Source organism: Rhinolophus sinicus, chromosome 3 (genome assembly GCF_057876585.1).
Source record: "Rhinolophus sinicus isolate RSI-liver-muscle chromosome 3, RSI-T2T, whole genome shotgun sequence".
NCBI classification, from domain to species: Eukaryota; Metazoa; Chordata; class Mammalia; order Chiroptera; family Rhinolophidae; genus Rhinolophus; species Rhinolophus sinicus.
In genome coordinates, this window is record NC_142503.1 from 162,074,051 (window position 1) to 162,088,642 (window position 14,592).

At 38.6% G+C, this 14,592-nt stretch overlaps 1 protein-coding gene across 1 annotated transcript in view; it reads right to left on the reverse strand.

Moving 5' to 3' along the window:
• Positions 1 to 13,543, reverse strand: part of ERO1A (endoplasmic reticulum oxidoreductase 1 alpha) — a 43,045-nt gene extending 29,502 nt beyond the window's left edge. The window contains exons 1-3 of the mRNA XM_019725704.3: positions 12,866 to 13,543; positions 1,522 to 1,641; positions 607 to 690 (exon numbers count right to left, since the gene is read on the reverse strand). Of these exons, the coding sequence (XP_019581263.1) occupies positions 607 to 690; positions 1,522 to 1,641; positions 12,866 to 12,979 (318 nt within the window). The 5' untranslated portion in view covers positions 12,980 to 13,543. The remainder of the gene's footprint in view (positions 1 to 606; positions 691 to 1,521; positions 1,642 to 12,865) is intronic.
• Positions 13,544 to 14,592: the final 1,049 nt, after the last annotated feature.

Consider the following 14,592-nt stretch of genomic DNA (forward strand, 5'->3'; position numbering starts at 1 on the left):
ACAAGAAGAAAAATAATATCAAGCCTAAAGAACTATAGATGCTCCTCGACTTACGATAGGATTATATCTTAATAAACCCATCATAAGTTGAAAAGTATAATTAAGGCAAATTGCATTGAATACACCACACCTACCCTACCGAACATCACAGCTTAGCCTAGCCAACCTTAAACATGCTCAGAACATTTACATTAGCCTGCAGTTTGGCAAAAATCATCTTGCTGCCACTTCCAGCATTACAAGAGAGTATGGCACTGCATATTACTAGCCAAAAGATCAAAATTTTAAATTCAAAGTACAGTTTCTGCTGAATGCGTATTGCTTTCACACCATCATAAAGTCAAAAATAGCTGCTAAGTCGTATTAGTATTAATCTTACTAATAAGTAAAAGATTATATTAACCACAAAATTTAAATTCTATTATGAAGGCAGGATAATTCAAAATAGGTTTTATATTGGTAAGTTTAATAATATGTAAATATTAACATTATATTTAGCCTAAGGATTAAAATATTACTTTAGTCATATTGGCCCCTTTTAAAAAGTTGCAATTACTTGAAAAAAAGATGTAATGATATTTAAATGTATATATACATGGTTCTTACAAACTGACAAGGCTTCACAGCACAGTCTCTTCTTCCACACTGGTTGATATCATTCCAGAAAGGACATGGCCTCTTCAAGTTTACCTGTAAAATAATAATAGAAAAAAGTTTTTAAAAATCTCTAAATGTAGAAAGTTTATCATTGACAGTTGTTGAGTTATGATGCTATAACCTGGTCATGATATTGGCTGCAATTATTCTATTTCTTTCATTTACCAATTGTCAAGTTCTAATGATAACATATATATGTGTAGCTGATGTAAGTAAATTGGTAGACTTGGTTAGAAAGACACAGACTGCTACTAAACAAACCCTAAACAGATGGCAACTAAGAGCCAAAGTGGCTCAGATCAACTCAAATTTGCACAACTCAAATTCATTTTAAGCAAGTAACAATTAACAAAGTAGAACAGTTAGACAATTGTGAACTCAGACTATAGTTCCATAATCCAATGTTCAGGTTTTCTGAACCCTTTCAGTAAATATCTCAAGATAAAATATGACAAGTGACTAGTTAAAATAATACAGGTCCGAATAAAGTCATGCTTCTCAAAAATTCTTAATTATTTTAATTAATTGAAATAAATCTGATGTTTTAGAAAATTATGAACAAGTCACGATTTTGATAACAATACATATAATAGTTTCTGTTCTGACTTCAGTTTAACCAACTAGTTTCTAACTCTTGAGTGCAAAACTCAGTTATTGCAATTAAAAGTATCCAGTGGGTAGTTTCAGAACCACATGGTTCACTCTTATGAACTGAATTTTCCTAACATAGCCTTGATCAATTTTAAGTAATTTTAATTTTAATCAATTTTAATGTCAAGTCATAATTTTGAAGCTTAGTAATGCCAAAGAAAATGTAATTATCCATTTAAACTTTAAGTATCCTTATACAAAAAATAAAAATACCTTATAATATCTAAAGTAGTCACTCTCAAGAAGTTTTTGTAGTCTTGGGAAAAGCCTGTAGTTATTAAATTTGTCGATGGTTTCAACATCACAGGTACAATCATCCAAGTAACCACTAACCTGTTAAAAAGAAAATTAAATATTAAATCAAAATGTCTTAGATGCAACAGAGTTCTTTTTCTTCACATGGTCATGATGAAAGCCCCCAAAAAACAACATATCCTCCTTCCTCCCCAAAAGATCTTTGAGTATATAACATTCTGAGATAGAGTAGAGCAATAATCTAGTAATGCTATTGCTCTTACTATAGACCTAGAGAAATGCAGTGGATCTTTTTTGTAGGGTGTACTGAGCTCATAATGACACATCCACACCCAAAGTTTGGTCCCTTACAGCCACTTTGTAACCCTGCCCACCAAGCCTGACAGGGGGTGGGCATTTGACCCAAACCAGGTCATGGTCCCTTCTCCAGGAATCTGGAATTGAGACTAAGAGAGAGAGATGTCTCTCCCTGTGCCTAAACCAGTAAACTAGGCCCATATTCTATCATGTGAATTGAGGAACATATGAGCCAGTTAGCAGAGAAAGATGTTAAAAGATACACAAAGAAGCAGAGATAGGAGACAGACAACGTATGCTACCTAGACTCCCTAGGGTTTTCCAGCTCCCACTTCCACACATCTTTCTGGAAGCCCACTTGTATTCCCATCCTTGGCTTTCCTGAGAGTCTATATTCTTATAATTCAGTTGTCTCTGTCTCTCCTTGACTATAGTTTCCTATAGGATGTGTAGGTCAGAGACAAGCTTGTTGAATGTATAAAAAGAATTGATACTGAATTTATAAGACAAATAGTAATTCATTATAAAGATCTAACAAATATTGGGCCATGACCATTTTTATAGGTTTGAAATGGTGCTCAGAAATTACTTATCATTAGCAACACTGAAGGGGCAAATTGTCCAAAAAGTGAATCCTGATCTTTCAGTGCTTAAAACTAATGTCTTAACTGTATTTACTAAATCAAACTATTAAATGTACCTATACAAAGATACAAAGGAAAATCATATTATAATCAGATAATGTTATCAAATGGGAAACTAAAATTCTTAGATGTTTATTTGGGGTTAGGCAAACACCTAACAGAATTAAACATTGGTTTACGTAAGTAAAAAACACATCATGATTTTTTTAAAAATAAATAGAATATAGAATTTTAAAAAAATATATACAGCATGCTACAGAAAAGACATCCTTATCATACTTTGGTCTGTATATTTGCATTATAAACAACTTTTGCTTTGCTGTCAACAAAAAACAATTTTTTTAATCTAATGGTAAGGAAGGAAACAATACTTTATTGAAATACTGAATTTAGATGTTTTCCTTTTGGAATAGGTAAAATCCTATGCTATCTTTAATTTCCGAGCATCACAAAACAGTAATGAAAATTTTTCACCTAAGAGATAAAAATACTTAGGATGATGACAGCAATATTCAAGAGCTAAGCTTTTTTTTACCCATTTGCTTGTCTTATTTGTTTTGGACTAATTCAGTTTCTAGTAATCTGATCTACATATTTGTCACTGTAATAACTATTTTCATTTCATATGCAAATATGTCCTTGTTTCCTGTTAAATGATCACTGAGTATACGCGTACAATAAATTTAGAGCCTTAAGTGTGGGTACCATCAAAATAAAAGTGCTTCTAACCTAGATGATTCGATTTTTTTTCACGCCTCTTTCTTTTGAGCCTTACGTGCAGAACTTCTAAGGACATAAAATATCTACTGTTTTCTCCCCTTGCAGACAAATTATTATACAAATAACAGGCACAAAGACTGCTAAGGCCAAAGGGACACATGCCAGACAGAGACATTAAGTCACAAAAACAAAAACACACAAGAAACTTGAGAGAAATGGTTTAAAGATACCCATTTCTCCTCCTGAGGAATTCAATTTTAAGGTAAAAATGTTATCTTCAACACTCAAGCTCAGGCATCATATCTTTTGGGAAGCTGCCCCTGGAGTATCACTCATCCAACTTGCCTCTCCTATGTGCTCCCATGACATTCCACATACTCCTACATTAGAATTACCTCTCACTGTACTGAACTATTTGACTCCCACCCATTAGAGTTTAAAATCCTTGAGAGAAAAATAATGTTTGTTCATCTTTGAATTCCCACTGCTTAGCACTGTACTTCTAGAAAGTACACGGTGAATGATCAATAGTTATTTGTGGAATGGGTGGGTGAATGAACGAATGAATGCTGTCCACTGAGATTATCATTCACTAGAGAGCAGTATCACACTATCTAAAGCATAACTATGTACTACCATGTCACCTATGGTGGTACTCAGTGCCCCAGGCCACACAAGCTCAAGTGGCAGGAATGCACTCACCGAGTAAGGAAAGCAAGCAGCAGAGGTCAACAATCCTTTGCATCTAACATTCTACCAATCCACATACTAATTACAAAGGAAGCTGTAAGAGGCCCCAAACAAGAAAGGAATGAAAGATGCATCCTGACCAGAGGTGGCTTCAAGCCTAGAGACCTCAAAGGGAGAGAAGGCAGGACAATGGTAGACTTAAAAATCTTCTGCCACTTACCTTAGAAATTAAGTAGGAGGTATTTCCAGCTACAACAGATAGGACAGCTAATGGTAGAATGGGGCGTGGCAGGAGTTTCAGTAGATAGAGAAAGCCCAGCAAAGGAAACAAAGGAAGATATTTGGAAATCTAAGTCATCTAACTGTTTGGATAAACCTGCCAGCAGGTATCAGAACCTGATCCCTGGCAGGAAGTCTGGCAGGTGTGATTCCAGGCCCAGTTCTAAAAATTAGAGAACCAGGAATGTGGCCAGAATAGTCTCAGGAAAAGACTAAGGTAGAAATCAGTTAATAGACCCAATATTACCTAAACTAAGACCAAAAGATGGGTGCTGATCTGTAACAAGGATGACGTGATGCTGCGCTTCAGAATGTACTAAGGCTGCTCAATAACTACTACACCTATCTCCCAAAGTGAAACAGAATTCTGGCCATACCATAGAAATCTGAACTTTTTAGAAATGCACTCCCTCATACACACAAAGTGACTGATGCATGCTAACATTGAAGCTCACTGCTCTATGCTTCAGGACACGGGTAGGGGCCCAAACAAACAGGTAGCAATTCAAAGACTCTTGTCGAGGGATGGTAGATATGAGGGCCAAGTAGGCTGACATAGCATCACCTAGTTTAAAGTCCTAGTCTCTTAAGAGTTGGAAAGACTTTGAAGACCTTCTGTTGCAGCCTGTCAAGCAACACAGCAATCCCCTCCTATACACCCTCAAGGAGGAGACAGTGAATCTCAATGGTTAGCATCCAGGCTCTGGAGTCAGGCCTTCCTGGGTTGAATCCCATCTCTACTACTTATTAGTTGTTGACCTTACCCACATTGTTTAACCTCTGTAGGCATCAGTTTCTTATGTGAATACAAAATTTAAAAAAATAATAGTTTCCATCTCAATGTTGATATTAAAATAAAATGACATAAAGTAAAATGCTCAGTAACTGTTAATCATTATTATTAGTCTACCACTGCTCAAATGCCTCCAGTGAAAAATATCTTACTATTCCCCAAAGCAACCTAAAACATTTTTTTAATGAATTAAAAAAAAATAGGTCAAGTTTGCAGTAAAAACTTTCCAAAAATCTTACATCTGTAATCCCAATGGGACATTGAACTAGATAACCAAAAGTCAGCTGTGAGAGGAGCCTCTATTACTTTCTCCGTTGGTTCTGAGTGGTTTGAACCAAATACCAAAGTACTGTATAAAAGGCAAGAGAAAAGAAGATAACACTGGTCTGCTTGTTCACTATTCTCTAGTAAGAGGTATCCTTTAGTTTGCAATGAAAGACAAAACAAAAACTCTCAGTTTCCTTGTGTACCAAGAACTTCTAGTCCTTCCACAGATTATCACTTTTTTCCAAAAGCATTGTAAGAATATATTCCTCATACTCATATGAAACACGAAATACCTTTTAAAAGTGCTCAAAGTGCACTTTATTTGGCAAATAACTTTAGTTGTATTTAAGTTTATCGTGTTTTGTGAACATAAAAAAGAACATGAAAAGTATTTATTCAGTAACAAAAGCATGAAAATGCCAAAGATTCTATACTAAGGACATGGAATGAATGCTAAGAGCTACTTCTTCTTTAAAGTTTTGGTCTTGCTATAACTTTAAATTGTTGTTAAATGACCCAAAGTATAGCAACCAATGTGAAACACTCTTTGTTCCACATGCTTTCTTCAGAAAAGCATGGAATGCAGCAAGCACTCAGAGTCAATGGACATCTCTCCATGTAACCTGTTTCAAAGATCCCTCTAAGTTTTAATCCTGGGCATGTCTCTATCCATGACCCAACATATTATCAAGTGTTTCCATGGTCCAGCCACTCTAAAAATTGAAAACTATTTTTAAAATTGACCTAAACAAGACACTAGACAGGTAAATCTGCTAAAATACATGTATGTGGAATGTATTTACAATGCACTCCAAACGAGAAATAATACATTTTCCAAGAAGCCATTTTGGCTTATCTGAGCTACTTCCCTTTCATTAGCCTGATAGAGATTTGCTGCACTTAAATAAGTGGACATGAGTGTTATCAGCACTAGCCATATTAAGGTTGTGAACTCCTATGTAGTCAAAATGTTTTAGCAAGCTTGTTTCTAATTAATTTAAATGAAAAAGATGTCCATACTGCCTCCATATCTGAACTTCAATATTTCTGAAGTTATTTCTTTACACTGCATCCTGGGATTCCATGAGTTGGGACTAAAGTTCTGTTACATTCATTCACTCTAATCAAAGATAATGAGGCAATAATTGTGAAAGAGAAATAAACTCTGAAAAGTCTTCATTTACTTCAAGCCCATATCTATTATAACAAATACTACAAGTACTGCGTATTTTGGTTTAAAGAAAGAGCGGGTCCTGATTATGGGGTTGTTTACACAAACTATACATAGACTTGTACACCAAAAGGGAAAAAAGCCCAATTTTCCGTGTAAAAAAAATTTTTTTTAATACAATTATTTTTTAAAATGGGACGGGAGGCTTTATATATAAGGAAGATTTACAAGTCCCAGACAATTATTCACATATTTCCAGCAAATAATACTAAAGCACTACTGTTACCAAAAGATCTTAACAACATACAGTGAAAATGTTTTTAGTAGGATTTAATGTCAACTAACAGGTATATGTAGCAACTAACTTTGAAGATTCATTTGGAGGCAAACCATCTGAAAGATCAATTCCAGAAACACATGCAAATGGCTTGCTCGCTAAGCAGAATAATTAGAAGAATATACTCCTGCTAGCAGTGTTCACATCTTGTATCATAATTTCCCTAATACTTGCTGAATACCAATTACATACCAGCTCAGAACTCTGGAGTGTCAAGAATTAAGACTAAATTTTTAATTTTCTTAATTCATTTTTTGATCTCTCAAAACTCATTCACTGTAGACCTCAATAAGTGCTTGTTGAATTTAATCTGATTATTTGTAGGTCCTTGTACATTTTACTTCGCTGATTTTCTAAGGTTGAGTAAGTAACTACATGCTGCTGTAGCTCAAATAAGAACTGATATGCTTTTAACTGAGCCCCTACTACAAGCCAGGTAGCCATGCAAAAATGTGGTGAGGGGTGATTATGTAAGTAACTCAAAGTAGTAAGAGGGACTGGAAATAGAAAGGGAGAAAAGAAATATGACTAAATAGTAACAAAACAAAATCAACAGGACTTTGCAGTAATTGAACATTGCAAATAGAACCAGAGAAGATTTTCATTTGTGTTTCCAAACATAAGGTGAAATTTTAGTTTTTAATTTAATTTCTAACACTATTTTCTAACTTGTTTTTCTAAACACTCAGGATCCCTGCCTCTCCCCAAATCCCAAAGAATATTATTCACTAAACTGTAAGCTCTTCAGGGCAGGGATAACGCCATAGTAATATTTGTATTCCAAACACTCTTATCAGTGTTTATAAATGTTTGTTGAATAAATATTTTCGACCATTCATCTCCCCTTATCTTTTCTTTCTCCATCTCTTTTCTTTATCTCTCTCTCTCTCTCCTTCTGTTTTTGTGTGCATATCTATATGCTTGTCTCCATTTTTCTCTTCATCACTGTCTTTTCTTCCCTTACCCCCATGCCTTCTATTACTGACCATAACAGAACTAAAGTATACTTTTGTTTCACTTATTGAATTACAATTGATGATCTGTGTTCTCAAGTTCTATTTAAGATCTATTTAAGTAGATCATTTTAAATTCCTTTTAAAATTGTTTTTTAGTATGTGACCCTCAATTTATTAATTTTTAAAGTTGACCCTGAGGCCCTTTTTTGAGCCAACTCTCTCGCCCACATTCTCTCTCTCTCTCTCTCTCTCTCTCTCTCTCTCTCTCCCCCCCCTCCACCCCCCACCCCCATTTCTCCCTCTCCCCAATTTAGGCTAGGCCTGTTCACTTCCCTGAGAATGTATCACTAATAAACCCTGCTTGTATATTAAAAAAAAAAAAAGAAAAGTTGACCCTGAAAAGATGTGAAGTACAGTATAGGGAATATAGTCAATGGTATAGTAACAGCTATATACAATGTCAGAGGGGTATTAGATTGGGGGCAAGGGTTATCACTTTGTGAGGGGTGTAAATGTCTAACTATTATATTGCTTTGTACACCTGGAACTAATAAAAAAAAAGTTGACCCTGAAAAGAAAAACAGATAGCCACTCTTGTTCTAAAAGAAAGAAAGAGGTTTAACAGATTTTTGAGTTGGGAGAGCATTTAAATCTTGAAAACACTATCAGAGGGAAAAAAGCTTAAACATAAATCAGAAGAAAAAAAAATAAATGAAAAAATTTTAAAGCTCCCATATTTTCGTCAGGTATTTGAAAAGGTTATTGAGGGCAACAAGTAAAACTCGGAAAGCTCAACATGTACTTTTATCCCATTATCCAATTTCTAGCATGCTGTTAAAATGTTATATTGGACATCATCTTTCAATACTAAATACCTTATTTTATTTTGTTTTGGGGGGAGTGAAACTAACTTTTTTATTATTTTTAATTTTTCAATTACAGTTGATATTCAATATTATATTAGTTTCAGGTGTACAGTATAGTGGTTAGATATTTAGATAACTTACAAAGTGATCTCCCTCATAAGTCTAGTACCACTCTGACAACATATATAGTTATTACAATATTACTGACTATATTCCCTCTGTTTTACTGTACAAACCTGTGACTATTTTGTAGCTGCCAATTTGTTCTTCTTAATCCTTTCACCTTTTTCACCCAGCTCCCCAATACTACTCCCAAACATCAGTTTGTTCTCTGTATCTATGAGTTGATTTCTGTCTTGTTTGTTAACTTCTTTTGTTTTTTTTTTTTAGATTCAACATATAAGTGAAATCATATGGTATTTGTCTTTCTGTCTGACTTATTTCACTTAGCATAATACCTTCTGGGTCTATCCATGTTGTTGCAAAAAGAATGTTCATTCTTTTTATGGCCAAGTAATATTCCATTGTATATATGTACCACATCTTCTTTATCCAAATATCTATCGATGGACACCTGGGTCTTGTTTTCTTATCCATTCAGCCACCCAATGTCTTTTGATTGGTGCATTTAATCCATTTAAATTTAAACTAATTATCGATAGGTATGTAGTCATTGCCATTTTACTATTCATATTTTTTTCTTTTTCTTAAAAAAGTCCCTTTAACACTTCTTGTAATACTAGTTTGGTAGTTATTCACTCCTTTAGCTTTTTCTTGCCTGTGAAGCTCTTTATCTGTCCTTTGATTATAAACAATAGCCTTGCTGGGTGCAGTAATCTTGGTTGTAGGAACTTGCATTTTCATCACTTGGAATCTTTCATGCCAATCCATTCTGACCTGCAAAGTTTCTGGTGAGAAATCAGCTGACAGTTTTATGGGAGTTTCCTTGTAGGTAATTAACTGCTTTTCTCTTCCTGCTTTTAAGATTCTCTCTTTGTCTTTAACCGTCAGCATTTTAATTATGATGTGTCTTGGTGTGGGCCTCCTTGGACTCATCTTGCTTGGGACTCTGCACTTCCTAAGCTTGTATGTCTATTTCCTTTGACAGGATAGGGAAGTTTCCAGTCATTATTTCTTCAAGTAGGTTTTCAGTTCCTTGCTCTCTCTCCTTTCCTTCTGGTACCCCTATGATGCAAATGTTGTTATGCTTGATGATGTCCTAGAGGTCTCTTAAACTATCCTTATTTTTTTATTATTATTTTTTCTTTTTGCTTTTCTGATTTGGTGTGTTCCACTACTTTGTCTTCGAAATCATTGATTCGATCTTCTGCTTCATCTAATCTGGTATTGATTCCATCTAATATATTCATTACAGTTATTATATTCTTCATTTCTAAAAGAAATGCTTCTTTTTTGAGGTATCTATGCCTTTTATGCTTCCTATGTCCTCGTGGAAGTTCTTATAGAGTTCATCTATTCTCCCCTTAAGTTCATTGACTATCCTTATAACCAATATTTTGAACTCTGCATCTGATAGATTGCTTGCCTCCATTTTGTTTAGTGCCTTTTCTGGAGTTCTGTCCTGTTCTTTCATTTGGAACATGTTTCTTTGTCTTCTCATTTTGACTGCCTCCCTGTGTTTGTTTCTATATATTAGACAGACCTGCTATGTTTCCCAGTCTTGGCAGGGTGGCCTTGTGTAGTAGGTGTCCTGTGGGTCCAGTGGCACATTCTCCCTGTTCCCTTGAGCTGGGTGCTTCCAGGAGTGTCCTTTGTGTGGGCTGTGTGTGCCCTCCTATTGTAATTGAGCCTTGATGGCTGTAGGCCCATCAGTGGGTGGACTTGAGGCTCAGGCTGACTGGCTGTGAGGACAGACCATGACTACAGGAGATGAGCTGCTGTGTGGGAGCTGACCTCATAGAATGGGAGTCCCTGTAGCGGGATTCTGGTGCCTGTTGAGTCCACCCTGTGGGTTTGTCATTTATGGAGCTAATTGGGTGGTGCTCTGGTGTGGTCTAAAGCCAGTCATCGGGTGTGTTAGTTCTGGGGCCTTATGGGAGGGGCTGCTGCTGCCTGTGCCTGGCCCAGGGTCACCTGGTAGGAGCTACAAAGTGATCTGTGGTTCGTAGCTGCCTGTGTTGGGCTTGGAGGTGCCTGGAGCATGCTATCCTGTGAACCAAGGCTGGCTGCCACTAGTGCTGGGATGAGGGCTGCTTGGCAAGAGGTACAGGGCATGCCAAGGCCAGCCACTGCTTGTTTGGGGTTTGTGGCCCTTTCAGAGATTTTAAGAAAGCCCACAGCATGTGCCAAAGCCAGCCACTTGTGAGTAACAACCACTGAAAGAGGTTTGGGCCTCTGTGCGAGTTAGGGGGGGCAAGTTCTCAGGCAATCACCAGGATGGAGTGAGTTTAATGGAGACTCAGATTTGACGCCTGTCTGTGCCTACAGGCTGGGTTTGGGAAGGTCTCAGCAAACAAATAAAATGGCAGAGAGAGCTGCCCCTCCAGCCCTCACCCAGACACCAGATTCAGTTCCTCCCCATATGCTTTTCAAGCTGCTGCACAGTGCTGGAGCTCAGAGCAAGTGGGTCTGTCAGTGATAAAGTCTGCGCTCAGACTCTTTAAGAGGAATACCTGGGAGTCCAGCAGCCAACCAGAATCCCCACTGTTTTTCACAGCCAGATGTTGTGGGGACTCCTCTTCCCAGCATTGGTGCTCCTGGCTGGGGAGCACAGTGTGGGGCTGGGACCCCTTGCTCCTCAGGGGTGGAATTCCACCACTGAGCTATCTCTCCCAATTTTTAACTACCACACGTGGGTGTATGACTAGCCCATTTTGCATCTCTACCCATCTTACCAGTCCCAAAGTGGCTTCTTCTTTATATCCTTAGTTGTAAGAGTTCTGTTCAGCTAGTCTTCAGGTGGTTCTCAAGGGTGGTTGTTCTATAATTTAGTTGTAATTTTGATATGGTCATGAAAAGAGGAGAGCAGAGCGTTTACCTACTCTGCCATCTTGACCGGAAGTCCTAAATAGCTTTTTTTAAAGTCACTTGTTTCTACTTTACTTATTAAATATTTAAACTTTTTTAAATGTCTAAACTTTGTGTTATATTTGTAATCAAAAGAAAAATGACCATTTTTCTGCGTGCCATTTGCAACACTGAAAGTAAAGGAGCTTTTCAATCTCTTAGGTGCAAAGCAGCAACTTCCTTTCAACTTCTCTAACACATTTCCAAATAATATTTCAAATCCCAAATCACTCAGCAAACCAACAAAATCCAAGGTTATAAAACAGTGAAAAAGATTTCCTCTCATAATATTTAACGTGTTTCTGTCCTTTGTGAAATAGTATTGCCCCAATACACATAAAATGTTATTTCTGATAATAAATGAATAGTAAATCCATTTCAAAGGAACAATTTCAATGCTCACCCTCGATTTTGTATAAAGGGTAATTTTTATCAAAAGAAAAGCCAACTGAACAATGATTTTAACAGTAATAACATTAAAATACAAGCTACTATAGATGCAGAAACCTGGAAGTTTTTTTTTTTTTCTCATCTGTTACTAACAGAAGGAAATGATCTTAATACACTGTAATTAAATTCATGCAGTGAGGAGTAAGGATCATCCTCCCAATTTCAAACCAGTTATATGGATGTCACAGTAAGAGAATCTCATTACAGTAAAGACACACAGGGCAAGGAGCCAAAAGGCAGCCACGACCCCAGAGACACCAGGCACTGGGTTCAGACACAGAAAAGCCACAGAAAGCCATTCTCCTGCCTGACAAGGAGATCTGACAGCAGCCCCCACCCACCCACACAAGCCTGTCCTGGCCAGAAAGGCTGGCGAGGGCACCCAGCACAGGCACAGCGTACACAGTTCCAGGAAAAGTTAGAAGTTAGAAAAACCCAGCTTCTGCGGAAATAACAAATACTGAGTGTGCGTGCACACTGTGCACACCCTCTCCTGATAGGGAAAACCAACAAAAATGCATAAGTCAACTGCGTAAAAACATACCGGTGCACCCACACCTCTCGTCCCACGCCTGATAGGAAGTGATGGGAGATCCGTCCACACCCACCCAGGCGAGCTGCAGAGAACTCAGCCCCGGCCAGGGAGCAGAAACACAGGAGGCTGGTTCCGCGCCGGACCGGTGGAGATGCAAAGATGCCCTCTCCCACCTCCCCCAGCCCCTCACCTGCCGGGGCGCGCGGGACACAGCGCAGGGCGGAGGCGGGGAGCACCGGGATGGACAGCACGACCTCGCACACCCCTCACCTTACAGAAGCACCTCTGCGCCGCCGTCTCCGGGGGCTGCTGCTCGCTGTGGCCGGAGCGGAGCAGCCACACGGCTCCCAGGAGGCCGATCAGGAAGCCCCAGTGGCTTCCCATAGCCGCTCTTGCCACTCGTCGCCTTGCACCTCGGAGAACTCAGCACCCAGGCGCAGGCCGTGCGTCTGCAGATGAAGCCCGCGCCCGCGGGCCCCCGCTGACGCCCCACCTCCGGGCCGCCTCCCAGGCCCGCCCTCGGTTCTCCAGCCTCTCAGCCGCCGCCACCGCCGGGTGGAGCCTGCGGACGTGCCAAGGAGCCCGCACCGGCAGCCCAGGGCCGTGGGTCGGCTTCCTTCTCCGCGCGTGAGGCTGACGAACAAATCCTCTTCCCGGTTCCGCCCGCCTGACCGCCGCGCGCGCCCCTGCTCCCCTAACCCCGGGAGTCTGGAGAGAAGGCCCCGCTGGCCCGCCCGCAGCCCTCGCGCCGGAATCGGGGGGTCCTTCCAGCTGCGAGAGCGAGTCGAAGGGGTCAGTGTTTTCCTACAGGGCCCCGCCCCACCGCGCCTACTCCGAACCAATCCTTTCGTATCTCACGATAAGAATTACGTGTCCCCAATGTCCCTGGAAGAGTCTTAAAGCTGAAAGGGGTGTTAGTGATCATCTAGACCAGGGCTGCATATGTAATTTAAATTTTCTAGTAGTTTCATCAAAAGAATAAAAAAAATGAAATTAATTTTAATGATATGTTTTATTTAACCCAATATGTGCAAAATATTTCAAAATATACTCAGTATTAATTATAAATATTTTACCTTTTTTTCTTTTTATCTCTGAAGTCTGGTGTGTTTTTTATATGAACTAGCCACATTTCATAGTCAAATATGGGTCTCGGTATGGGACAGCAAAGGTTGAAGCAAACTGGCCCAGTAAGGTGAGATGGGACAGGGAGTTGGATTGTGAGAGAACCATGTTCTCTGATTCCCAGCCATGGGACTAGTCTATCAGCTTTTTGTTGTTTTTGTTGTTTTTAAGAAGAAATTTTAAAGGTGAAACTGGAAAGCTTTCTAACGTCTTATACATTAAAAGTTCAAATATTTCAAATTATCTTTTTAAAAACAACAAAACCATCATTTAATAAAATAGATTAGGACATGGTAGGCTCAAAATAGGTATCACTTCTATTAGCTGAGAAAAATAGGCATAGAAAGTTTATATACATTATTCAAAATCATCTGGTATAGTAGAGGTGAGACTCAAACTTAGATTATTTCTTCCTTCAAAGCCCATAGCCTATGCTCTGTCCGTCACTGCCAAGCCAACTGACATGTAACAAAAAAGCCTTCCAACCATGAGAGAGCCTGGAGGGATTGAGAAGCTCTGATTCTAATATCGACAATATGCTACATGTGGGTACATATTAATACAATCTCCCTCTTTACCTGGAAAGTTCTTCATTATACATGTATACAAATCCTACTTATCCCTCTACTGTCAGACCCAGTTTTCTCATTCCCTTTTCTATGTGGTCTTCCTGGTTTCCTCTTCACCCAGTCCCAGTCTTCAAATGAATTTCAATACAATTAATTTACTCTATGCTGGGCTAAGCTTGACATTAGACATATAAAGATGTATAAGGCCCAGTCACTGCATGTGGAGGGACGGACGTCCCAAGGAATTTAGTATACAATCTTTTGATATTTTCTACTTCGTGTTTCTACTACTGAATTGTAATC